General features: G+C 41.8%; 3 protein-coding genes across 7 annotated transcripts in view; 2 read left to right on the top strand and 1 right to left on the bottom strand.

Moving 5' to 3' along the window:
• The window catches only part of agbl4 (AGBL carboxypeptidase 4), a 346701-nt gene extending 345387 nt beyond the window's left edge, over positions 1 to 1314 (top strand). For all 4 annotated transcript variants that reach the window (XM_084920463.1, XM_084920460.1, XM_084920461.1 and 1 more), the window contains 2 exons: positions 601 to 694; positions 828 to 1314. In XM_084920463.1, coding sequence (XP_084776589.1) covers positions 601 to 694; positions 828 to 915 — 182 coding nt within the window. In that variant the 3' untranslated portion in view covers positions 916 to 1314. The remainder of the gene's footprint in view (positions 1 to 600; positions 695 to 827) is intronic.
• Positions 1315 to 1413: 99 nt separating this feature from the next.
• On the top strand, positions 1414 to 16942 carry spata6 (spermatogenesis associated 6). 2 transcript variants are annotated; one of them, XM_084920477.1, is made up of 11 exons: positions 1414 to 1715; positions 3130 to 3267; positions 4289 to 4337; positions 4470 to 4511; positions 4655 to 4773; positions 7021 to 7101; positions 9668 to 10090; positions 11259 to 11361; positions 12402 to 12442; positions 13253 to 13416; positions 15462 to 16942. In XM_084920477.1, the coding sequence occupies exons 1-11, from the start codon at positions 1632 to 1634 to the stop codon at positions 15574 to 15576; spliced, it is 1359 nt and encodes a 452-aa protein (XP_084776603.1). In that variant the 5' UTR covers positions 1414 to 1631; the 3' UTR covers positions 15577 to 16942. The 2 variants fall into 2 exon arrangements, with proteins under 2 accessions (XP_084776603.1, XP_084776604.1); XM_084920478.1 differs by lacking the exon at positions 7021 to 7101.
• On the bottom strand, positions 16886 to 26038 carry dnttip2 (deoxynucleotidyltransferase, terminal, interacting protein 2). The gene is made up of 7 exons (XM_084920459.1): positions 25923 to 26038; positions 21516 to 23539; positions 19200 to 19338; positions 18883 to 18978; positions 18569 to 18733; positions 18314 to 18423; positions 16886 to 17117 (listed from the first exon to the last, which is right to left on the bottom strand). Exons 1-7 carry the CDS (start codon positions 25995 to 25997, stop codon positions 17021 to 17023), a joined length of 2706 nt encoding a protein of 901 aa, XP_084776585.1. The 5' UTR covers positions 25998 to 26038; the 3' UTR covers positions 16886 to 17020.
• Positions 26039 to 27306: the final 1268 nt, after the last annotated feature.

Genomic DNA, 27306 nt, shown 5'->3' on the forward strand with positions numbered 1-27306 from the left:
TCGAATGTCCTTGAAAGGTCAAATAGCAGCTTCAGTGTTTGACGACCAGGACGAAAACCACGCTGTTCTTCTAATGGATCTGAGTCTCAATCACCCAGGCATAAACCTTCTCGGGGTGATTGGAAAGGTTTAGGTAACTGTGACCTCATAAAGCATGACCATGGCATTCATATGCCGAGGTTAACAGTGAAGTCTGGACAGAAATATGATTTATGCTTGACTTGTTCATAAAACATACAGTTGTATGTGGTGTGTGGATGATTCTGTTTGGTGCTTTGCATGCATGTTGCAGTATCATAATGTTAAAATGAAGTGAGAGAAAATCAAAATATAAAGCTTCAGACCATAAAATAAAAACAATCAGAACACAGTTGCTGTAATCATTCACTGAGCTGAGGGCAATGGCACAATTAGCTAATGATTCTTGTCAGTTTCATATTACATATACCCATTTGATCCATTTTATTCATAAAAATGAGGATATTTCCAGCTTTATGCCTCACTCCACACTTTCCTCTTGGTCATTTGCACCCTTCCTATAATGATTCATTGTTACTAAGGCTCATTCAAAGGCACTTTGCTTTAACGCCATGTCCTCAGACATGAAGTTGGGCAGGAATGTGGCTCGTACCTTCCTGGATTACTACAAACTCAATAACTTCGTTAAGGACAACAGACCAACTCCTATTCAAAGGTAAAACTGTATGGCACTAGAATTAGATAGTCATGAAAGCAAATCTATCTGTGACTATTGTCAAATCTACTTTTGTTTTTCCTCTTCTCTGAATTTCATGCTGTCACTGATGTTCGTCTGTTTTTGTCTCCAGTTCTGGGGTGATGTCCCAGACAGGCAATGGTGTTGGCAGAGACACAGCAGACAGAGAGAAGGAGAAGAGCAAAAGTGCCGGGCACTAGACAGCCAGCCAGACGGACACAGGCTGAGCATGTATAAAATGCAGAGCACTGTGGCAGGAGGATCCTTCACACTTCATTGTGTTTATAAGCTCTACATCTCCCTGGCTATAAAGACTTATTTTCACAGATTTGTAACAGTGGGATGACTGGTACTTGTAGGACTAAACCCAGAAGAGGCTTCCTCCTGGGTTATAAAGCATGGACTGTTGAATACCAAGAGGAGACAGGCTGGTTATTCATCTATGTTTCCATCCAAGGCCTTCATTTGGCAGCTCATTGTTGAGATGAAAAAAGTGCATGCGCTCCTGTTGTTTTTCCCCCCTTTTTTTCCCCCCAATTTAAATGTTATCTCTGATTGTATTATAATTAGTCATTAAACATTAAAGCCCTTAATTATTATTTGTACTTGTTGCTCTATTATAACAATAATATTAAGGAGAGCTTTACAGTGTATGAAGAATAACTTCAAAGCTTTTTTAATTTTTTTATCTGTGTTCATAGTGCTAAAAAAGAGCATTTTTACTTGGTGACTTGAGGTTTTAGGAAACACGAACACAAATCCAGGCTGAAGTGCGGCGATGTGAGCACACGTGCAGTGATTGTGTGTGCGAGACAACACGCTTTTGATTCGCCACTTCTCTGTCACGTGACCCCACATCCGCTCCGTGACTGTTGCTGTTTGGCAGCTATGACAACGAACTTTGAAAGTTAGATGAATGGCATCGGTGAAGAAGAAGCTTTCCTCCTCTATAGGGTATCAACATTGTCTGAAATGCACGGTGTACTTGGACATTCAGGCAGTAAGTGCGTCTTTATGCTGCTGCTTTGGTACGAAATTCAAAATGTGACCTGATGCCGTAGCTTATTAACGTTTGCTAGCTAGCGAGCTTACGTCCTCTTTCAGCAAACCTTCCGTTATGGTTCCGTAAATACACAGTTAGCTTACCAGCTAACCCTAACTGATACACCAGGGTTATCCTGACATGTCTCATTAACTTACTAATTCCTCCCTGTCGTTACCAGTAACGTTAATACTGATGCTGCCGTAATTATTCTAATTGAGTCACTGCAATTAGTGCAAACAGTTAGAGATGATACGAAAGGCATGAACGTAGCATTGGTTCTTTCACGTATTAATATTTATGTTTGAGTCACTTCAGTATTAATCTGTTTATACATAAACCATTAATAGAAATATTGATGTCCACTAATGACCCCGAGGTTCTGCTGTAAAAGTTGATTGTTGTGGTTTGATGTCCATTAGGTGTTTTTAAGTAACTGAAAGTAATTCGTTTTTTCATAATTTATCAGCGTACGATAAGCGTCATTTCCTGTTTCAGTAAAATTTGGGTTGACCTTAAAGCCCACTTTATGCGTGAGGATGATTTCCGTCCCGTTTATTGCTTCAAGTTCATAGAAGTCAACACGACTGACTGTCACAAAAGTAGGTGTCAATATGAAATACTTACCATAGAATACGAAATTGGGAAAATGAAACAGAAGGTTTACAAGACAAGAGGCCGAGATGGAGGTTGCAGAGTTGAAGATGCTAAAAGATCTTCACGACGAGGGACAGCATTAGAAATGAGTACATCAGAGGGACAGCTAGTGTTGGACGATGTAGAGACAGTTAGAGAGGCAAGGCTGAGATGGTCTGGACATGTGGAGTGGAGCAATAGTGGACAAAGTATGTTGAATATGAAGCTGCCAGGCAGCAGGAAAAGGGGGAAAGACCACAAAGAGGAGGAGAATTAAACGAGGACATGCAGAGGGTTGGTGTGACAGAGAAGGATGCTGCGGATAGGATGAGATGGAGGCAGATGATCTGTTGTGGTGACCCCGAAACAAAACAAGCTGTAGAAGAAGATATGATAGGATATAGGCCGAACCTTGAACCTGCATAGTTTCTGTGTATCTATTAAGTTAGATATAGCAAAATTTGACACTAATGTTTCCCACATTGTTCCACAAAAACATTTTCTTTGACCTTAAATTGCCAAGATTGGGTTACCCTAACAGCAGTAACAGTAGGAAGTCTTGATGTGAGGGATTGAACATGGATTGCGTATTTTAGTAATTGTTTATTAACTGCTGTTGTCTTTGGGATATTTGCAAGTGTGCTTCTCTTGATGAATGCACTCTTCCAAACATGTTTGAAAACCATAATCAACGAACACAGTAGAATTTGTGCCCTGTTATACTGTTCATAACCAGGTCACATGCCCGGGAGTGCTACTGTCTAAGAAGTATGATATCTACCTCCGTGTCTGCATCATGGGCCAGTACAGGAAGACTGCCTGTGTGCCTCCGGACTTCCCTTTGCTTTTCCAGCACAAAATGTTTTTTGTCAAGGTGAGAATAAAGCAATTTATTATAGAAATAAAGGACGGCTCCTTGATTTGGGCACAAGATTTCCATCTGCCTGTGGGAGTTTTAGACTTGGCAATAAAAGTGTACATATGATCATTAAAGTAAAAGGAAATTCAGACAGACATAGATTTACCCTACATTAGTTATAGTGTACATTAACAAAAATATGAAAACATACAGTATTAAAGCCTTATCATACAGTTTTTGCTCAGTAGATTTAAGACTGTCAGAATCATCTTATCATTATAACTTTGCATTAAATCTTAATGAAGTTTGTGCTGAGATAAATTTGCGTTTTTAATGCACAGCTTAACCTGTGATAATTAACACATGCGGGTGACATGGGCGGAGTACATAAGTTCTTATTGCTAAGTGGTTTTCACACATTAACTCCAAGGATGGAAGGCAGGACGGCATACAAAATTTGTCCTTGCTCACATGTAGCATACACCTGTTTACCTGCTCTTATCTTTGCTCTGCCACCACACAATGTGTTTTATTTATTATTTTTTTTGTCAAGGTCAGGGTAAAGCTATTTGCTACAGAAATAAAGGACACCTCCCTGTGTGAGACACAGGATTTCCATCTGTCTGTGGCTGTTTTGTTTAGACAGGATGCAGGAATTCTAGTGGCTTTATGTCTATATATTAGCTTTACTTTTATCTACATTTGATTCATCTTAAGAGGTGTCCATAAGTGTTTTAGATGCTTTTTTTTAAAAAAACTTTTTTCTTAATAAAAATTGTTACCTATATGTTTAAGCCTTTTGTTCTTTCTTATGTGGGCCAGCATTCATCCATAGTTAGTATTCAGGTGGTGAAGGATTATGAGCCCACTGTGCCTAATAACCAGCAACCCTCCAGTATGAACATTAGTGTCCTAACTCTTAGTGAGAGGGGCCTTGTTTTCCCTGGGGAGACTGGTACACTTAGATACTGGCCTGTCCGCCAGATCTTGTTATAAGTATTGATTTGCTTTGTCTGTACTCTTTGTGTTTTCCCAGATATTCCCCGGCGTTGTTGACCCTGCTGATGTAGCTGACCTCCTCGAAGGTAAACGGCCTACTGGGATTTGCTTCCTCATCTCTTAGTCCCGAATCCTATCCTATGAAAGCTTATTGGCTATTAGCTGAGATACCGATCATTAGCTCACAGTCTGTTTATACTTTCCTTCCTTCCTCTTAGCTGACACAACATCTTTTGAGCTGATTCAGTTGGTGCCTCCAGGTATGCTTTCTGATGATACCAAATGGGCCTCTTAAGTCCCCACTGTATGCAGTCATTACACTGCAAAACAGGATATTTAACTTGGACTGTGTGTGTGTGCATGTTCCTGGGTTTTTTTTTTTGTGTGTGTATATGGGTTATAGAAGGTGAGGTACTTGCCACAATGGAGGAAAGAAGCAGAGATTTCCTGTATCCAGGTCCCAGGTGGAGCTCAAGAGTCGCAGAGCGAGAAATACTGATGAAAAGATCATCCTCATTTCCTGTAAGCGTTTTCTGTTTATGCCAACATCCTAACATTTATCACAATTATGTGTTAGAAAGCTTTACAGCAATTTTATGATCGATCTCATATATAGTCAGTGAAAGAAAATAGTCAAAGGTTTTTTCTGTGTTGTACACTAACAAAAAAGATGTTTGAATTCTATACATGCATGGATGTATCCCTTATCATACACTTGTTTTCTGTTTAATGATTAAAATCATCTTAACTTTTCATTAAGTCTTCAGGACATTGAATTAGCGCTAATATGAAGCCATTTTCACACACGCTAGCACACAACAGGATGCATTCCACAGCAAACACAGTTAGGAATACTGTGCCTGCTGTAGGGGAAGGTGCAGGAAATGATGCCCTCTCGCTCACTGTAAATTTACCCGACAGTTACATGCCAGCAAATCAGAGATTCCTCAGACTTTGGACCTGGAAACTGGCAGGTTCAGTGTCCGGTCTGACTACGTCAGTCATTTGCATTCTGACATGCACCTTTGTCAGGTAATGTTTAGAAAAGTTCAGGGCTGCAGTGTATTTGTGAAAACTGCTTAATAAAAGTCAACAGCACGCCAAGTATGGACAATAAAGGTGCAAGGAACGTAAATGCAAACACAAGAGAATCCAGTTGGAGGCATTCCAAATAAATCAAAGATAAAAAATAAAGGTTGTTTAATATCCTGTCAGTGCATAAATGTACATGTCAGATAAACATCAACCACTGACACTGGTAAGTTTCAAGTTATTTTACAGCAGGCTGGTAGTGAGCCTTTACTATTAAATACTCAAATGCCAATAAACAGGATAAATGTTCTCTTTAGGCATACAGCTTTATCTAACCTTGTTTTTCATCTTTGGTGAAGAAGCAGGAAGCAGAGTTGTTCTTCAAACAGAGTTTTACAACCCAAAAGTCTCCAAAAGAGCTTGTATGCTGTGCAAAATGTAAATAAAAACCAGGCTGCAATATTTTGGATGTGATTTAGACACAATTCTGTGGTGGAAATCGCTGTGTGGGCCTGAGAAAACTTTAAAAGAGCACAGTTTGTCACCATATCAACAAATGCAAATGCAAAAAATCCACCATGCAAAGAAAAAAACAGATGCAAACGAGATCCAGGAATGCTGCTGCTGCATCTGGGTTCGAGCTCGTTTAAGATGGACTGAGGTTAAATTTAAAAAGCATCTCACGGTCTGATGAATAAAAATGTAAAATTCCTTTTGCAAACGTGGACGCTGTGACCTCTGAGCTTGAAAAGAGAGGACGTCTTTTTTTTTTTTGTGGACATGTGTGAAGTTTGTTACATAACATCCATTCTTAAATTTTCAAGTAGTAGTCAAAGTCAAGGATTTAAACTTTTGTCTCTCACTGAACTGCGAAATGTTCCATTTGGCAGTTAGATGCACGAGTGTATATTTCATGCCTGTGAAGGGTCCTGATAGTAATTTCAAATAGCACAATACTGAATTAGTTAAAGGAAGGAGGATATTCCTGTCAACATAATCCACGTGTCACAAAGACCGCACGCCGCGTTCACCACGGGATCCAGTTTGAGTGGCACCAATATTGCTCGTGTCATTCATTGTTGCTCACTCTAAGTGAGTCTCCTCCTAATCTCAGTGGCTCTCGCGTCGGTGCACTTGACAGGCAGCTACACCACCAAGATAACCAGTTCAAAAGAACTGTCTTGTCTTAAACTGAAGTATTGTCTTCAGAAAAGATGCCATTTTCCTCGTGCAGCTGTTGACTGTCTTTGCTATACAGACATGAAAAAGGAGCTGAGAACTTCCTGTCTTTTCAGTCATTTTTCATCTTTCTTTTTTTTTTTTTTTTTTTTTGCTCCCCCCTCTTTCCTTTTTATATCATCCGAGTCTTCTCTATACCTCTTTCCTGCCATACTTCATCTCTCCATGTCTGCGGGTTGCTTTTCTATCCTCCCCTTGTCCTCCAAGGCACTAACTGGCAATATTTAAATGTCTTTAAACCCCCCCCCCCTCACCATTGCTTTTATGTGTTTGTGTTTGAGGTCCTACATAGCAATTTAGATGTCTCTCTCCAAATGCCGTATTATTTAAACATCACTGGAGCCTTTCTCTTCTGTGAGATTTGTTTTTCTCAACCCAGGCGCAGATTGAAGATTTGCAGTTGTAAATTGGTGTTCCAGGCAGCTCTGTTATTTGTCTTTTTGTCTTCATCTCCCTGTAAAAACCCCTGTGTTTCGTCTATTGTCCCTCTCCCTCTAGGGAATCTCCCCTAAAGTAGTGTTTTCCACGACATCAGTCATAGAAGACAGTGATGGGAGAGACAACCGGACAGCCTCACCTGTAAGCGTCTTTTTTTTAAAATTTATTACATCTTTGAGGTGTTTGCAAACCCGCAGTCGCACACTGTGTGTCCAGTTTTAAATTAATTGTACTTTTGCTACGTGCTCGGCATCGCCGTGCCAGCGTTGACCACAACTCGAACAGCGAACATTGATCTGTGGAGGGCTCTAATAGGAGGTATCGCTTGCCGCCACATACGACTGTTTCCACTATACATATCCAACTTCTATTGTTGCCATGGCTACTGCATTTATCCATCCATACTGGCAGTGTTTCAAGGGTATCTGTTCTCTGAATGTAATTACAGGGAGGCAGATTGGTGATGCTGATAATGAGGCTTGTCTCACATGTCCGAGTGCAGGGAGTTAGAACAGAATCAGCCGGTTAGGTTTGTTTTTGGGGGTTTTTACTGTAATCATGCAGATGATGGGTCACTTATAAATCTTCTTTGTGGATTTTTAAGGTTTACTGTGCTTAGGTCGGTGCAATGACATTTTAAACTCTTTTTTCCCCCCTGTTAATCATCAAAAAAGGAAACTAGGAATGAAGTTTGCCACGGTTTTCTCATCTTAACTTTACAGCAGTTTGATTTCTTTACATGTGGGGATTCGATGGGTTGTTACTGACATCTGAAGAGAATTTAATATCACTAGGACCTGGCGTCGTTGTTGATGTGTTCAGTTCTTATTTTGTTATGTAGGACAATAAGTTATATATCGAATCATTCTAAAAACTAGTACTAGCCTTAAGCTGCAGCCACAGGTATAACAGCTGATTCGTGGTCCTGTATGATTCTGCGTACATGTGCAGAGTGTGTACGCAGGTTATTTCAGGAGATGAACGCCGAGAGGGTGGAATAATGATGAAAAAGGTATTAGCAAAATATTTCACCAGCTTTCTTGTTACGAACATGTTATCCATCACACAGAGGTTCACATTCCTCCTCTTCCCCCCAAAAAAGAAGAAAGAAATGCTACGGTGAATTTCCCCGGTGCGGTAACCTAAGCTAAGCTATTTGTTTAAATGGGATGTCGGTGACGGTGAAGCAGATTGTCAGCGTGTTCCTCCTGGCCCCTCGGGGTGGATGTCTGGATCAGAGCACCACTGTGGCTGTCAGACAGTAGAATTTCTCCATTTTCTCTCTCCTAATGGCTCTTCAGCATCTAGGCAGCTCCCTGACTACCTGCCCACCCAGCTGACAAATCATGTCTTGTTCTAACAGAGATCTGGAAAAATTGTGACTTTCAAAAAAATCTCTAAAAGTGTTCTGATGAATACGCTTTTTGTGTGTTTTCTCATGCTGTGTCCTGAATCCTCTTTAAACCCTTTTATTCTGACTTACAGGTGTTATGCTAATGTCAGTTTGTGACTTTGGGTCACACCAGAAAATAATTTAGCCACTTCTGCAGTTTGTGTGAGTGAAATGTTGTCAAATTTGGTACACACATGAAAGTGAGGATGAATAACTTTTGCAGATATGTCTTATAACGTTCCAACTAGCACCATCTTCTGGTCACACTATAGTTGGTGAAACCCCCCCAAAAACCCAACTTTTTGTTTAGTTCACTTAATGTTGACCTGAATTGTGCTTTTATTTAGCGCAGCATGCTGAAATGACAATTGTCAGTATTAAACCTTGCTTATTGCCAGCTTGATCGGGTTGTCATTGTTGGATTTGCAGTATGTAGTCATCTCAGCTTGATGAGTGTATTGATAATTAGCTCGATGTGCCACTGTGCAGCTTTACAAAGCCTCTTGCATGTTTTCTGTGGACTGTATCCCGAGCTTTGTTGAACTGTCTTTATCACACAAACCCAGATAAGACTTCTCCACTCAGCCGGCCACAGGAAAAAAATGATTTGCTCTCGGTGACCATCCAGCAGTGAAGACGAAGAAGAAAAAGGAGAAAAGAGGAGCCAAAGGAAGTCAGAGATGGTGGGGGATTAGAGGACGAGGGCATACTTGTCTTAATTCTGTTAAATCCGATCATTCTCAAATGGCACCAGCCACAATGAGAATTTATTCATCATTCGGTTTCTCTTAAAAATAGTTTTAATGTTGTGTGATTTCCCTAATTAGCATTTAGATTATCTTTGTTTTACAGCCAGGTAGTGCCTCTTTATCATATTAGACTGGAGATGGCCATCAAATGCAATTAACATTTTATCTTAACTTATTTATCCCCGGCTGGCATTACCTGCAGGAAGTGGGATATTGCATGGGAGAATGATGTTAGTGGCCATTAGAGTTATTGAAGTAATTCTGCAGAGGTTGTCTCCATGGCAGTGCTGACTGCGAGAGCTGTTGTTGTAACACTTAAGCTGAATGATTTAGCTAATGGTTTAATGGTTTTGTCCAGGGAGAGCAAGTCTGTGTCAAGAGTGAGAGCAGCTGCCTTAATGGCTAAAATGGCCGATGCGTCTGCGAAAGAACAAACTGTGCGGTTTGCAGAGAAACCGCTAAAATCCTGTGTGTCTCCTTAAAATTCAAATGTGAAGCTAGTTCAAAATGTTACAACAACATAACATTTTTTTTTCCTCTCTCATGTTCTGTCACTTCACCCCAGTTTGGCTGTGTTTCTCCAGCGAGGCCATCCTTAACCCTTTCCAGACGGAGTTCAGCAAAAAAGCCTACCAGCGGGCATTTTTCCAAAGCAGATGGTGGGAAGTGTGTCTCTTTGAAAAGTGGGAAGGACAAGCTGAGTGTTGATGCTAAAATTACAAACTCTGCACCGTCATCAACATCCAGGCAATCCCCGCCAGGCCGCAGTCCTCCAAAAAACAAGAAGGGAAAAAAATGCGACCTATCGGGAGTTTCTGCCGAGCGCGGCTACCAGCAGCCCACCGTTTCCTCAAGGACGCGAGCCCTGTCTCCTTACACCCACCGAAGGATGTGCCAGCTGTCCGAGGATGCCAGGCAGAGGCTCAGCCACCTCCAGCTGGGGCCTCACTACTTTAGGAAAGAAACCGAGAGCCCAACGCCCTTCTTGGTTTGTAGCATTAAGGGAAGAAAAAAAAACAACAACTTAGCATAATGGTTCATTTAATGCCAAAAATACACATGTTCAGTGCAGAGGGGTTATAAGATTAATGGATTCCTCTGCTGATGTAGTTCAAACCTCAGTGGGAGCGCCCCAAAATTTTGCTTAATCTAGTGAGCGGATTAAGTGGAGGGCATATTAAGAGAGCATCTTAATCTTTTTACCTGAGCCGTTAATGGATTTTGACGTCATGTACATGTTTCACTGTGTATGCGTGTAATATGGCCTATTATCCTCACCGAGGGGCTCGAGCACACTTTTAATAGCGCGCGTCCTGCATTTAGGCCGGGACGCTTTTATTTGTTAACACTTTAATTATTGCCGTATCACTGCTGTTGGAGGTTTTCGCATGAAAGGGAGTGATTTTTGTGATCGCACAGCCTTAGGGAGGGCGTGCAATCGATGGACAAGAACAACACAGCCTTTAGTCCTCCGCCCCTCCCTCCCGCTGCTCCCCTCTGTTATTTCTGCTTCTTCATTTACATCAAATCTAATCCCGAGATATGAATATCAGACTCCACTCGCACGCTGTCATTAAAGAAATTATTAGGTGCTGCGTTTGTTTTTGTCACACACATGAATGGAATTAACTAGAATACAATGGGCGTTTTGTTAAGGACAGGAGCGTGCTTTTGCGCCTCTGAATTTCCTGGGGGAATCTCCTTTCGACAATTAACTCTGGTAATTGAGAGTCAAGCTGCAATTAACAAATAGATACCTAATGAAGTAGCCCCATTAGCCCCATGGTGAATGCATTATCAGTGCACATTTCAGAGCCTCAGCTCCTGGGTTGTGTGCAAAGGGAAGCTCAGCCCTACAAAGAATCAGATGTGTTTTTCTGCGTAGGTTTTTCTTTTGGATTTTTATTCAGAGAATGACTAGGAGATAACAGTGGGAAGAAACAAGTGACTGTACACTGATGTTTATTTCATTTGTCCGCTGTGACAGGAGATACGCGTCTGAATTTGTTGTGCAAAGTGTTGTGGTTAAGGTTTTAAAAAGGGGTAAAAACTCCCCAAAGTCCTCATTGTTCACTGGTGTTGTTTTACTGCACATGCAAAGTAAGTTAATTATGTTGTATAAAAGGAAATGAGCTTTTATTGTTGTTTCGTGCCAGGTTTCTCGCTGCAGCGACGTCTCTGAGATGGGAACGTTTTCCTCCTGTGCACTAAATACTAGCGTTCATCGGCGCTCCGTGAGCTTCTCGGCTGACCCCACAGGTAAACCTTCTAAACACATAAACTCAGTCCATGTATTGTAACACATTCATAGCTATCACATAGTGTATTTGCTGCAGGGTTTGTTTGTTTTCAAGAGTTTTTGGACAAAGCCCTGAGTGTGCTGAGTGCTTTGTCCAAATGCAGCCATCTGGATTTGGTCTCATAAAAAATGTGTTTACTTTCTTTTTTGGTCTGATGCCTTTAATAACATCCGAACGATAACATCGTGTAACAGTCTTGCAGATTGATTTCTGCTTTGGTTTGTTGAGCTCGTTAGGGGATATCAGTAAGTATGACGATCACTGATCAAATGCTCCCAGAATTCTTATTTCCTTCAGTCCTTTCAAATGAAAGCTACTACAAGTAGACACAGATGTAAATGCTCATCAGGCCCAACATTAAATCCTGCTGCCCAAACAGTTTTTACCTGTCGGGTTATGAACACAGCACCTCTTGAAGTGTCCCAGTGGGGTTAGGGTTGTTATTCAGGTCTGCATATTATGACCGGGCCTGTGCCACTGCATCCCGTGGGAGTGATTGGTATCTCTGGAGTTTCAATGCCATCACTCTGAGTCACATTCCTCTTGCTCTTCCTGGCCAGCTTTTGTGTAATGGTGGGGCCATAAACAGTGTAAGTAATGGATGTAGCTTCTGATCCTGAAAAATGAAGCCATCATCATGGTTCCACCCATCTTTTCCCATCTTTTTCATAAATAAGTGGGATCCAAAATCCTGCCGAGGGTGGCCGTTGCCACCTGGACTCCAGTTATTTTGTCCGTGTTACAGTAGCACCCATATGAATGCTCGGACTCAACGTTTCCCAACATTGCATATGACCAAAGCTATTCTCTTCAGCTTCAGTGGTTTGATTTGATTGGCTCGTGTGTGCATATGCTTGTTTGTACAGCTGTTCTGTGCTGGGAAAGTTTCATTTATACTTGTTTGTGCTGAAGAAATAAGCGGTGCTTCTTATTTAAAGGAAATACTGTAGGCTTACTCCGAATTGTATATTTTCCTAAAAACTTGCCTTTTCCTTTTAGATTCTTCTCTCCTTGGGAGTTACAGGCCAAGAACAGCGAGAGTAAGTCCAATTATAATATCAGTAACTGTAAAATGCAATGAGTCAGGAATACTTCTGGTGCTACAGGATATCAGCACAACACTGTTCTGTAGTCTTCTCATTCTGCAGGTTAGGTTTGGCGGTCCATGCAGCTCTGATTTTAGTCATTTTATATGAGTATCAGCGATAGATAAATACACATCAGGCTGCTACACAGTTTTCATTTTATTATATATATTTTATTTATATTTAATATTCATTGTTTATACATATAAATTAGCCCTGTTGTTCATACTTTTGACGCTGTGGTCAATTTCAAATCTAAACAGTCATCATAGAAATTATATTGATGAAGTTGTCAGCCTGTAAAGTGGTCTAATTTTTAGATTTGAATATAAAATGATCAATAAATAATGTAGATTTAATTCCTGAGGTGTGCGGTTAGAATTCCTTGGTTGGGAAATGTTTCAGAACACACGCTTAAGGTTTGGTCACCAATAGCTTCTAAAAAATGGCCTGTATTTGTATAGCGCCTTACTAGTCCTTAAGGACTCCAAAGCGCTTTACACATTCAGTCATCCACACACTGGTGATGGCAGCTACATTGTAGCCACAGCTGCCCTGGGGTGCACTGACAGAGGCGAGGCTGCCGGACACTGGGCCCTCTGACCACCACCAGTAGGCAACGGGTGAAGTGTCTTGCCCAAGGACACAACAACCGAGACTGTCCGAGCCGGGGCTCGAACCGGCAACCTTCCGATTACAAGACGAACTGCCAACTCTTGAGCCACGATCGCTCCCTAAACCCTTTTGCCCTCTGAAATCTTCTAGGTGGAATCGGGATTTGTGAGGGAGGACTCTCCTCCAAAGACTCCATCCCGACATGAACCCCAAATTAAAGGCCTGCTTAGAAGTTCTGCCTCAGCTCCCTCCAACCTGACTGTACAAAACTCCAGAAATCCTTTGAGTCGCAGCAGCCATTCCCTCAGAGAAAGGTAATCCTCTTTTCTTAAAAATATTTAAAATGACTGGATGTGTCAAAATTAAAACCATTTATTCCTCATTTTAAAAGAATCTAATGGCCAGAGAACAACAAAATCTGATTTAATTTCTCGTCATCATTCTCTGGACAAACTGAAGGCAGGTGTCATGTCTTCATTCATTACCAAAAAGTCAAATAAAACCTGTCAGAAACTATTTGAATGGCATATCTGAGAAACGAGTAGGGGTTCATTCACGCTAAAGCTGACTGTATATATGTGTAGTCTACTTTGAAGCACACAGACAGGTTAGAAAGCTTCCAGCATCACCAACCTCTGCAGTTTTTTGTTGATTCACATGCTGATGAAATACGCAGTTAATGCAGTGCATGTTTGTAACCCGGTGAAGCATGAAATCTTAAGGTGTTTATCAGGAAAACACTGTGAGGATCACCTCTGAGCCCCAGAGTTAAGTTTTTCTGGCCACGAAAAACAAATCTGATTGTGTTCATACTCGAGGTACACACAGGAGTGAACATAATCCTCCTTTTTTTGTGATGTTTGCCCTGAATTTATCCTGATCCATCTGTGTAAATCATTTGTTTGCTCAAAAGATCTTAAAAGCAAAACATGCACCTGTAGGAGTCTCATTACAGTGTACAGCAAATATATGGAAATCCCGTGAGATGTTAGTCATACGCTGCTGCTGCTGGTCTGTGAGGTGTGAGTGTCTGTGTGTGTTTGTACACGCACATCCAATCTTTAATTTTGATCACACTTGACAGGCAGGATGAATTCCCCTCCACCTTTTAAATTACAGAAGCTGATGTCTTGTCATGTTTGTTCATTACTGAGAGAGGAGGCAGAGAGAAGGGAAAACAAAGAGGAAAATGGTATTGATTTGTGTTTCAGTTCGAGACTGATGCATTTGACCCGATGCACACTTTAATACATTCAGAGAGACCTTGTCATCGATCACAGCAGCTGCGAGTTGACAACGCCGATGGGCCCGATGCTCCGTTTTGTTTGTTTGTTTCTGCTTCCCTTTTCCGTCCGCTCAGTCCATAAGTAAACAGTGGAATCAATGGACAATCTTAAACTGCAAAGTAAATTGCAGGAAATGAATGATACTTTTCCCTCAATTGGAAACGCGACAGGATTTGCTGGGTGGGAGATTAGAGTGGGCCTTTGTAGATTCCCCGTGACAGGGAGAGGGGCACGTCTTACCACGAATCTTTGATCTATAAAGAAAATGACAGATGCCAGTGGCAGTGTTTGCCCCCTAAGCCCCGGAGTCTCAGTCTATTCATGTCTCTGGATGATTTGTCCTTGATGACTTTTTGAAGCAGGTAGTGTGTTTATCTGATTACAGATGAAAAGCTTCCTTTCCAACACGAGCCAGGCGGAGACACCAGTCAGTCTGTCAGTCATCACCCCTCCGCCACCGACAAATAAACATGGATGAGAGGCGATGCCGGAATTTATTTTTGTTAGTGGGATCTCCAGTTTCGTAACTGTCCGCGGTCAATGTGCAGAGACATTTACACTGGGCCGATGGAGTCCGTTTATGCCGCCAGTTTAACGCGAGGCCCCACAAAAATGTAAATGCGGAGGAATGAAAGTCAAAATGAGGGTTTAGATGGAGTTTTAAACGTTGTTTATGAAGGTTATGCACTACCAGGGTGTCGGCCCTGTCAGCCACTCGTCTTACCTTGGGTTACAGCACAGACTAGTGGACAAAATGAGGTCTTGTAAGGAGAGCAGTGTTTTTGTTAATGTATTTATTAATGAAGAATCTGTGTTGATCTCACACACACAATGTTAATTAAGGATTTATTAGAATAAACATTTTTATCTTGGGGACCTTTAAAACAAAGTCTATATCTATGCTTAGCTTTGAGGAATAAACTATAGGGGTTGAAGACAAAGATCAAATGAAGACGAACCTGTTGCAGCAATTTTTCTGTCTGTTTTTTGTTTAGTAAAGCCTGATGATAACCTGACACAACGACCAAGATACCTGTTAGTGAAAGTTTTCCATCTGCCACTTTGTGTTCCAGACTCAGAGCCAGTCAGACCAGTCCTCCACACTGGGAGCAAATCCATAGCCGAGTCCAGAGGATTCTTCAGACTCACAAAACAAACCGGGACCAAAGAGTGAGCTTTGACCTTTAACCCTCTGATCTGACTTAGAAGAGACCAAATTATGGAAGTTGCCGTACTCAGTTTTAATTATTAGAGCAGTAACTGATAATGCACATATCACAGTCATATTTAAAAACAGAGGTTCTGCAGGCTACCAGTTTTGTACATACAGACACTAACACGTTAGCCTGTCACAGATATGCACATGTATCTTAATTAAGCTCCATTTCTTGTTCATTTAAATTGCAAACCTTCCCAGCACGTGCTGATTTGCTTTTGTTGGTACGTTCAAAAGCATCGAGGCACCACTTCACTCCCACCTATCAGCTGGGCTCTTTTTTTTTTTTTTTTTTTTTAAAGAAAAAAACCTGATGGTGTAACCAAAGTGAGACATCGCTTAATTTCTCTAAAGCTGTGTGTGAAATTGGCTCGGGTATAAAGAAGCTACAGTTTATGTGCGTGTGCGCGCGTAGGAAGTGACATAGTGGATGTAAGCTGCAGCTGTTAAGGGCTCATCTCTTGCAACACAAAGAAGAGACAAGACGGTAGCCAAGAGCCACTGTTGGGATCCAAGAGCTACAAGAGACTGCAGAGATTTGAGAGGGAGAGTGAGGAGGAACAAAGGTAATCCTGAATGAAAGCACAGCAGACACAGAGCTTTAGCTTTAATGAAAAAAATTAAGGCATTCGCTTTCACAGCCTTACACCGAAACATCTGAAGTGTGTGTAGTGTAGCTGTGCTACTGACACGGAGGTCATGTGACACAGAGGTATTTTATTCTGCTGTCAGAGTGGAGGCTCGTTTCACCTTGAATTGGAACTACAGCAGATAACGACGCAGTTTTGGTTCTTCGGCAGCTGTTTTTGTGAGTGGTTGTTGTTAACATGATGCAACATACAGCTGCACGACTTTACAGAGGCTTGTAAGTGGAGGGATTTAACCATGCTAAGGTAACTTCAGGGTTAACCCTGATTTTTCAGTATTACAGAGGCCGTCTAAAACGCTCAGGAGCAATAAGTTTAACACCAAAATTTCAGCAAAGAACAACCCCAAAGTTTTTGTTTCAGATCACGAGCTCTTAGAAAATGAATGAATTGCACCATGATTTTTTTTTTTTTTTTTTTAATTGTTCATGCTGTGTATTTTAGTGGGACTGATTGCTATGCAGCAAAGCATTTACACTTGAATTGATAAAACTAAAAGTTCAGATGTAAATATGAGCATGTACACCATATTTAAGGATGTTTTAAAATATTGTTCTTACTGAATCAACTTGTCTGGGACTGTGTGTTTTATACAGCCAGCCTCTTGATGTATACACATGTAAACAGTCTATCCAAAGTGTCATGAATGAGTGTTTAATTTCCATAACATTAAAAATGCTTCAAAAAGCCATTTTGTATTGAAGAGCTTCATTTCTAAATGAGAGAAACGCCCCTCAGAGTCACTGTTCATCACATCAAGTCTTCAGATTTACTTCTTATGGAATTTCTTCTTCTTCTTGTTCTTCTTGCCAGCTTCCTGTGCTGCTTTCTCTGCCATAACATGCTGGTACCTCTTTTTGTTTTTCCTGGGAAGAGAAGGAAAGTGTGTATTTAATGTTTGTCTTTTTGTATCCACTAACAACAAACTAAACTGTGGTCTGTAAATTAGTTTTATTTCTCTACGGTAAGCAACGGTAAAGATCACTAAATGTACGAGTCAGATAATTCTACGCCTCAGAAATGAAGAACTGGAACAGACACGTGTTGTAAATGTCTGTAATTATTTGTGACGGACAGAAATGTTTAGTTCTGTGTTTCATGCTCATCTTGGTAAGCGTGAATAAGACGTCACCTCGTTCAAAAAAAGAATTTCACCTGTGAGGTTCTAACAGCTAATGGAAGCGCTTCGTATTTAACTGGTAGTGTGGTTCCCTTGAAGGTGGACACTGCCCCACCCTGACATCATGTGTCATTCAGGTAGGTCAAGGTGTGAGTGGGAGTTAAATTGTCTGGGAAGGGATCTCAATACTGCGTTACACGTAGCTTAAGTCTCCACATTAGTTCAGCGATGGTTGTTCCAGGCGGATGTAAATGACCTTTGCTCCTCAACAATTCACATGCAAAAATTCACATACTGTCTCATCATGTGACTAACGACTCAGATGACGACGGGGTGGGTTAACGACTCAGGACTATCTGGAACATGACAACCTCACTAAAAGTGAAATATTTCATCACCTGTCAGAAGCAAAGAGCCTTTTGGATGACGTGAAACATCTAGAAACTTAAAAAGAAGTCTAGTTGCCGTTAGCTCAAGTGGTTACAACTACTGTGATGTGAATGCAGACCCACACGGACAAACCCTTTTAACCCTCTCAGGCTCAAATTAAGTTTTAGTTGCTAATGCACAACCAAGTCCTGCAGTGGTACTTCTGAGTAAAAAAAACTCATAAAATATGTATGTGGGGTAATCAGGTTGTTAGTTTTTAACTGTTGCAAATCGGCAACGCCTGCCTGGAGAGGGTTAAATTTTACTTTTCCAACTACACCTGAGGAGGATGCACAAACTAAATGTCTACAATAATTTGTCGGCTGACATAGTGGTGGCATTGTGGTTCCTTTTATGCTCTTAACCATATATAATTTAAAGTGACTGAAAAAAATATATAATTTCTGTTAATTTTTGAGTGAGTATTTCCAAGTCTACATGCCCAGTGGAGGTAGAGGGTGGAAGGGGAGATGTCTCATAATAAAACCACACCCACTGCAGGTGCCCACTTACTGTCTGAACTCTGCATCAGCGAGCAGCTCCTCCACAATGGTTCTCTTCCTCTCCTTCTTAGGGATACGGGAATGATAGAAGTCAGCAGCGTTGTCCACCACTGTACCAACCTGCAACACACACAGGAAAACATCACACTTAGTGTATTCCCTGAGTGCTCTGGACTATAAAAACAAAGTTAACCAACTTTTACAAAATTAATATTGATAACCACAAGTGTAAAGAACTACGAAGCAGGAGGACAGTTCCACCGACCTGAAAGTATTTGGGAAAGCCATCTCTGTCGTTCTTCTTGTAGAACCTCTTAGGATCCAAGGATGCTCTCATCTTCAGCACTTGGAGGTCTCCTTTCAGCTCCTGAGTGATCTCTGGGGCCTTCATGTTAAACCAACCATCCCCTGTTGACTTCTCCCTCTCTGCCTGGGGAAAGAAAAGTGATGCAGACTGCTAAGAAACAACATTTGTGATGACTACCGTTTACTCTTTTAGGTATGTGTCACAGGTGACTGCACAAATGCAGAGAATAAAACTAGAATCGACCAATCAAAGCAATTTTTTTTCAAACTTACTCTGCGTTTCAGCTTTAGGGCATGTTTGGATTCACTGTATGGCGGCACAGCATCCTTCTTTTCAAAGTCTGGTCCAATCACACTCTTCTTCATCACCTGCGGACATCAACACAAACCACAACTCTCAAAAACAACTGAACTGTCAGAACACTCCACTGCTCCAAGATAAAAAGGTCAAAGTCAGTGAGAACTGTAGAGAAACCTTTAATAGCGCCACCTCGTCGCCCTTGCATAGCTTTGGAGTTCATTATTCATTCTACACCACAGATCACCTTCAAGAAGAGGGGGGGAAAGAAAAAAATCAATCGCTTATTTACCTCATCTTGGATCTTCTTTTCCTTTAGTTTTTGCAGTGAACTGGAGACAGGCTTTGATTTGCTGCCATCAAAACTGATGTATAAACCCCCGAGCTCCTTCACTTTGAGGCCGGGGTCAATACGGCTGGACAACTCTTTCCTGAAATTAATAGGCACAGGAATAAAAATTCCTCAGGAGGAGCAGTCGTGTCTCATTTCTCACCTCTGCACAGGTATAATAAAATCTAACGATGTGTCTGAACACCGTGGCTCCACCGTCTGCATGCTAACCTCACAAAAAGATTAAACCCAAAACGAGCTGATGCAAATATATTCAGCTGTGCTGCAGATACACTGCTGTCCTCAAATAATAAAACACCTAAAAGTGCCGCCCCGTCGTACGAATACATGATTGTTTATAATAAATGTTATATATTGACAGTCCCACATACACAGTGCATGCTGCCAGATAGCATATAACACCAAATGTGTCTCAATGCGCAGCTGCAAATAGTCCCTAACATTATTGTACCTAAAAGTTTTTAAACAACACAGAGCTCTGAGGTCTTAGGACATTATTTAGGCTTGATTTTTTTTTTTTTTTTGAAAAAAGGTTAATTTTGGTTTGTGCTTCAGGTTGGTGCTAAATTTCTTCATCAGCGCTATCATTATCAATGATACCTGGCAACAGTAATATACTGTAGTAGAGGTACTGGTGCGGATTTTTCCCCAAGCTAATAATTTCTCGTTTCAAGTCTCTATGCTAAGCTAACCAGCGTTACATTTACTGTGTGGAATCGATCTTCTCATCAGAGAAGACGGTAGGGCTGTTCGATATAACGATATATATTGGATGACGATATAAAAACGTTTCATTTTACGCTATCGTTTGTTTCGTGGTGTCGCAAAATAAACTGTTTACGGCTATTTTTTTCATCGTTTTGATGGTCACTGTAGTAGCTATATTAATTTCTTAAAGTTCTCTCTTTCTCTTGTATTTTATATAACCCCACTACGGACGGACAAGCGCCTGTTTTTATGCGTTGTGGTTAGCAACAACGACGGTAACAGCATGTGTGTCCGCTTGTTTATGTTCCACATAAACCTTTCACAATAAAGCTCAAGATCCTGTTGAGACTTTTCAAAATAAACTGAATCACGTGAAAGAGCAGATTATTTACGGATGAGAATTTAAAAAAGAGCTGCCAGGTGCTAAAAAATAAACCTTCGACTCAAACGTTAGAACAGGCTTTTCCCCGCAGCACGCCGTGTAATAAATACAAAGAAAACGGCGGCTGTTGCAACTTATGTCTAAAAATGTATAGTTTCATGCATCGGTTAAAACACTCGACTCCAGCTACATGACGCGCAGCTGGAAACACTTCCCGTAAGTCGAGCTGCCCGAGATTCACAGAAAATGTTAAATTTTTGTGATTTATATCGTTATCAGGACAATAGAATTGTTATATCAGGATATGAGATTTTGGTCATATCGTACAGCCCTAGAAGACGGTTAAAAAAAAGTTGTCCTTTCTGAAGTGTCAAACGACTGTTTTCAATAAAGTATTGCTCAAAATTGGTTCTGCCAGAGGTGTCTTCCTGTTAGAATGGAGTTTTTCCTTCCCACTGTCGCCAAAGTGCTTGCTCATGGAAGGTCATGTGATTGTTGCTTTTTTTTTCTCTCTCTTCTCTTTTCACCTTACAATATAAAGCGCCTTGAGGTGACTGTTATTGTGATTTGGTGCTGCATAAATAACATTGAACTGAAACTTTCAAACCATTTAATGAAATAAAGTGTACCTACACATCTACATTTTTTATATCTGATAATCATCTACATCAGGGGTGTCCAACTCCAGGCCTCAGGGCTGGTATCCTGCAGGCATTAGATGTGTCCTTAATCCAACACAGCTGATTTAAATGGCTAAATGACCTCCTCAACATGTCTTGAAGTTCTCCAGAGGCCTGGTAATGAACTAATCATTTGAATAAGGTGTGTTGACCCAGGGTGAGATCTAAAACCTGCAGGACACCGGCCCTGAGGCCTGGAGTTGGAAACCCCTGAGCAAAATATTCTAATGTAGTTGGTATTTTGATTATTATCAAACTATGAAATGACCCTTCTTCCCCTGTAGATGGAGGCATTGCTTTCCTTGAATAGACCACTCCCATCTGGATAAAAATGTTTCATTACAGGATAAAGCTGAGTACTACAAAACCATTTGCCTTGATTCAAGTGACCATTGCGGTGGGCCCAAACCACAGATTCCAAAGGTTCAGGTTTTTCCTTTAATCTGTCACATGCCTCTACGGTTCTAATTCCTCTAATGTACTTACACATGAGAGTTTCTGCTCGAGAACAGGACTTTAGCATCGTTGTCATCGTCCTCGTCCTCGTCGCCGGCCTCATCCACAAACTCCTCGTCTTGCTCCTCCTCCTCCTCAGTTCCTTTCTGCGTGCTTGCCTCTTCATCCCATCGCTCCTCTTTGTAGTACAGTTCATCTGCATCTTCTCCCGGCCGCTTGTCAATCATAAACAGTCCCTCAATTGATGCAGCTCCAGCTTCTGACTTGCTGCAAATTCCCCCTCTCCTCTCCTTCCCCCTGTATCCCGAATCCTCCTCTTCAGAAACTTCCCTCTCCTCCTCCTCCTCTTCCTCCTCCTCATCACTGCTGTCCAGCAGACTGACTGCTGTCCTCTTCTCCACGATGACGTCTTTGGGTTCAGAGTCAGAACCTGCTGTAACCTTGTGCTGCTGATATGATGTTACCTGAATGGACTCAACCACCTGCTGAGATGTGCTGACTTCCATTTCCTCCCCCACACTAGGCCGGTTTTCTACGATGACATCATCATCCACAGACTCATCTGGCAAAGGTGGGAGGAGGTCCACAGCTTTCTGCGTCTCCTTGGCCTCCTCTGTGGTTTCCAAGGCCCTCTCACGTGTTGTTTCTGTAACTGATTGGCAAGGCTTTAACCGCTCTGGTGATGGGACTGTTTCCTGCATCACTTCCATCTCTAAAGTGTCCTCGTCTTTATTTCCAGCAGACGGCTCCTCCTGCTGGTTTTTGCTGACCACTGCAGGCTCGCTCACAGGTTCTGAGGGAGATGCATGGGAATCTTCTTTAGAGGCGAAATCCGTTTCCTTTTTTCTATCCGCTTTCGTGGATGACAGATCGGTACTATTCACACCCTCGTGATCTTCTACCGATTGGCTCTCATCTTCCTGCACCACCGTTTCATCTGCATCCTCAGCGATCAGTGTGCTTTCTAATTTAGAATCGTTTAATGTGCTGCCCTCCTCGGCAGATTCTGATGCATTTTCTACGACGACGCTGCAGTCCTTGGCTGAGCGCCTGGAGGCCGGAGCGCCCCGGCTGCTGTTCCCCGAGCCTGTGCGGCTGCTGCAGGGGGTCCCTCTGGCTCGTGTGGAGCTGGGGGTCCCCACTTGGGAATGCACATCCATAGCGTCTGAGTCTGAATCCATGGCTCTGAGAGTTGTCGACCTGGTCCTCCCACTTCTGCGACTGGTCAAACTGTAAGTAGGCCCGGACTCAAATCCTTCAGAGTCACAAGACGGAGGTTCACTAAGCTCTGCAGGGGCTGCAGCCTTTCCTCTCACTGCCCTGGTCTGTCGACGTGTTGGAGCCGGAGACTGAGAGCTTCTTGACGGCTCGTCTAGATGCATAGGAATGGGACTAGTTTTTCTTCTGGATCTCGTAGCTCTGCGAGTAGTGGACTTGGACACATCAGCTCCTGACACACTGGAAATGCAGCTATCAGCGTCGGAGAGCTCAGACTCCCCAGTTTGGGGTTTGGCAGACGATCTGGTACGAGCTTTTCCCTGACTTCTGGTGGCTCTCTGGGAATCGGACACCACGGAGCTGCAGGACCCGGTGTCCAGCTCCAGGACAGCTTTTACATATTCCACCTTGACACAAGCAGCGCCTGAGCTTTCGGCCTTCTTTCTCACGCTCCTTAGGCCACGTTTTGATGCAGACACTGCAGATGAGCACGACTCCACCTCAGATATCTCCTCCTCTTCCTTGTTAACTTTGCGGGTCTGTCTCCTCCCCCTGGTGCGCATCACTGGCGGTTCAATGTCGGACACCACTGAGCAGCAGGACTCCGCCTCTGACACATCCGCCTCATGGACGGAGCCCACCGGGGTGGAGGGCTGCTCCGGACTGTGAAGCCTTGAAGCTCTGCTGCATCTTTTTTTTGTGGTGGTCGAGGGAGAATCTGAATTTTGTGCAGCACTTTGCTCAAGCTGACTGCAGGACTCCAGAACGCCATCGTGGGTAGGACTTTCTGCTTGCTTAATAGTTCTCCTGGTTCTCCGAGCAGTGGAAGGAGTGGCCTGTGTGAAAGAAGCAAGGCACAGTTAGTGGTAAGGCTAGTTTACAGCAACATGGCTGAGACGATAAGCAGAAGATAAGTCTGGTGACATTTTACTGTCAAGAACTCAGAGAGCTTGATATCCTGCAACAAATGCACTAGTTTCCAATACTAATGTGTCACAAAAAATCCTGTATAATAATTGGCATGTACAATTTACACCTGGAGAGGCTTTTAATGGCTTCCCTCTACATCTGATCGCTTGGTCTCAAACCGGCCAGTACGTAGCCTGAGATCCTCAGACAGAAACCTTTCATCTGTTCCCGAGGCATGGCTGAAAATGCCTCACAGTCAAAGCCCCGAAGCTTTGGAACGAGCTGCCCAAAAAAATCCAAGTATGCAGAGTCCATAACCTTCTTTAAATCCACTCCAAACACTTTATGCTAGATTAAATTCGTAGCTTTGGTATTTCTTGTTCAGGTGTTTCATGCGTTTCCTTTTTCCAAACATAACGCTTCTCTTTTCACCCAGAAAGTCCTGGTCAGCAGGGAGCACTTCAACAGGAAATCGAACCTCATTCAGGCTTCTAGCTTGTTCATCTGATCTTTAGCGGACTGCAGGTGGGGGAAGAGCTGTCCTTTTTACAGAGCCGTGGTTTTCACCTTGCAGCCTTGCCCCCCACACACAGAGGCTTTTAATTGCTCAGTTGCCAATACAAGTTCCTTTCTGCCCTCACGGACTGCAAGCCCTGCTCTTACAGCAATCTCTGTTGATCAATCACTCCCGAGCAGCGCAGCAGTGAATCGTCTCCTTATGCTTGCCTTCCTGATCAGCTTTTTCTGAAGTCTATAGCAGAGTTATCATCCTTTAACTTTTATTTTAAGTCTTACATTTTTGTTTTCAATTTGAGTTTGAGTTTCCAGACTAATTGTATGAGTAATATTTTCAGATTGTCATCCTCATCCTTTTGTCTGCTTCCTTCAACACATGTGTCACTATGTGTGTAACACTACACTATTGGGCCAAATATGTGTTTTAGGTTATTTAATAATAAAGGATGATTTACTCATAAATATACACTGATTAGTGAGTTATTAATTTTTTTAAAGAAATTGATGAGTTTCCATAAACCTAGAATTAATCAATCAAAAATGTGCATAATGAGGTGCTGGTTAGTGAAAGCCGCCATGTTTCCTTACTATCATGAATACAGTGACTGAGCTGTACAGTGACATCACCCTTCAGGCCTCTAACACACGAAAACATGTATAAAAATGCTGATTTACTCCTGATGTTGTTACAATTACTTATTGTCAGTAGATTAGACACGTGACCCTGGTGTTTTAAGACAAGAACAGCTAAATTATGCAAGTTAATGTTGGGCTCCAGTGTCACGTTTCCCTCTGACAAACAGTCTGTTACAGTTTCACACTGTGTGACAGTTTATTCGCTAAGTGTTCAAGTCCAACACAGTTAGGTCCACTCTAACGAAAGTTTCATAGTCTTACAGCCTCCTCTAGATAAAACAGACGCGGACACCAGCCGAGGTAAACAGCAGACTGACAGCCTGTTTGTCCGACAGCGGCCACCGTAGACGGGATTATTACACACTTAAACTGGGAGGGATAAATAAAAACATAATTCAGCTGATCGAACGCCTCGGTCTACTGACATCTGGTGAAATCGTGCACACTAAACCTTTAAAAATTTCAAAACAGTAAAAATAATACAAACACACTTGCAATAAACATATACAACCATGGCTAAAACTGAATTTTTTAAAATTCGTTTTAGTTTTTAGCCTAATAGTTAACTAAAAAAAAAATGTTTTTACACCTACTTTTTAAATTCTCTACAATAAACTTGGCCCAATGTATTTGTGCATTAACTCATCTCCACCATTATGTGGCGTTAGAAATCCTAATAGCTATATTAAGCTAACAGCTAATAAATAAACAGTTAATAGCTTCTCATTACCACCTTTTTCTTGAGGTTCGCGTAGTTTTGTTATACAGAAATATAACTGGAGTCGAATATATTAATGTGGGCCTTCTCGTGATCTACTTTTAGCGCTTTATGTGGAAATCTGTGGATTTTTAGGTCACATTTACACAATAACATGAGATATTTACTCAAGCAGCACTTTATGAGAGTTAGACAGAAAACACGAGTAGGAGAAGAAACTAAAACTAAGAGATGCAGTTATTTAGTCCGCATGTTTCTGTTTTCTGTGCGAATCACTCACAACATGAACACAAGCTGGTACAGGGTGAAGTCCACGTGAAGCTGGGGCAGATCCACACATCAGCTCTCACACACGTGCCAGGCGTATAACTCACTACCTGGACCTCCAAGTGACACCTGAACATCTGCAGCTTCCAATAATCTCCCTCTGTGACACGTACCTGGACCTCAGAGCGCTGCTCCGAGTCTGTTTTAGCTGGGGAGCTCACACGCACTCCTCTCCTGGTCGCCACCATCTTGCACTCTCACAACTCTACTCACTTCCGGCATGAAGGCTAGACCCTACTAGTCAAATGAACGGAAATGAGGCACAGGCCTAACAGCAGATCACAGAGCAGCCGACTAACTCTCGAGTTGTAGTTTATTTATTATAATTATTATAACTATTGTAATTGTTGTATTGGAAGAAGTACTCAGTGAGAGTTAACTAGGGTGACCAAGAGGACACTTGGCCCAGTCATGAAGAACTTTAATAATACTGTTTGCTTAAAGAAAACTTCAACATATTTAAACGATGCCTCTGTGAGGTTAATGAATGGTGAAATAAAAAATGTCATGTAGGCTTTTACAAGTCAACAAATGCAAAAATAGAGGACGGTTGGTCACACTAAGTTAACATACAATCCCTAATTTTAATATATCCTTTGATAAACTGCTAAGAATCACTAATTGGGCCCATATGTGGGTCAGTTTGAAGCAACTATTAACGTTTCCAGGTGGTTTTAGACCGCAAAGAGACAGTTAATTATTAGAAATAAAAGCCTAATGTTCAAAATCAGGAGCAAAACAACCTAAATTGTATGCTGTGTTTTGATAAAGGAGCACAAAATGACAAAATAAGCAAAATTGTGTCATAAAGCATAAAAAAATGGGGGGGTGTTACTATCTGTACAAATAACTATGTTCTTTATTAAAACAACACAAACTTGCATATTAAGTCAGGGGTGTCAAAAATAAAGCCCGGAGGTCAAAATCGGCCGACAAAGACTCAAATCCGGCCAGCTGGAAAATTCTTAATAGTTCTTATAAATAAATAACATATTGCTTCATATTTTCTGTGAATTAACTGAAACTTTGTTTTATACTTACAGCAGTCAGGCAAATAAGCTGCCAAAGTTTTTCTGCAATTTTACACCGTTATTTCTTACTTATTTCTTTCTTTACTACAGCAGCTGAAATTCTTATATTTAGACATTTCAGCTAAATGTTTAGCTAAACTTCTCACTGACACAAAGGCTAATTTTACTGGTCTAGCCCACTTTAGATCCCTCTATTAAGTCTTGTATCAGCAAAGGAGGTCTAGCTGCACAGGACTTAGGAAAGGATACACTTGGTACACCTTGCTAGTGGCTTAGACCCCATTTAGCCTTCAGAGATGCCCTAATTCTCAGGGTCCAGTCAGCAGATTTGCTGGCTGCACATCCATGATGCTGATCTCCTGTTCCCACAAAGGGGCTCTGTTGTATTGGACCATGGAGATCATTTCAGTTCACTGATTATCACATAGAAGAAAGCAGCCTGAAGTTGAGTTTTGTGACATCAGAG

The sequence above is a fragment of the Perissodus microlepis genome, chromosome 23 (assembly GCF_051167445.1).
Source record: "Perissodus microlepis isolate ML-2025 ecotype Zambia chromosome 23, ASM5116744v1, whole genome shotgun sequence".
Classification (NCBI taxonomy): domain Eukaryota; kingdom Metazoa; phylum Chordata; class Actinopteri; order Cichliformes; family Cichlidae; genus Perissodus; species Perissodus microlepis.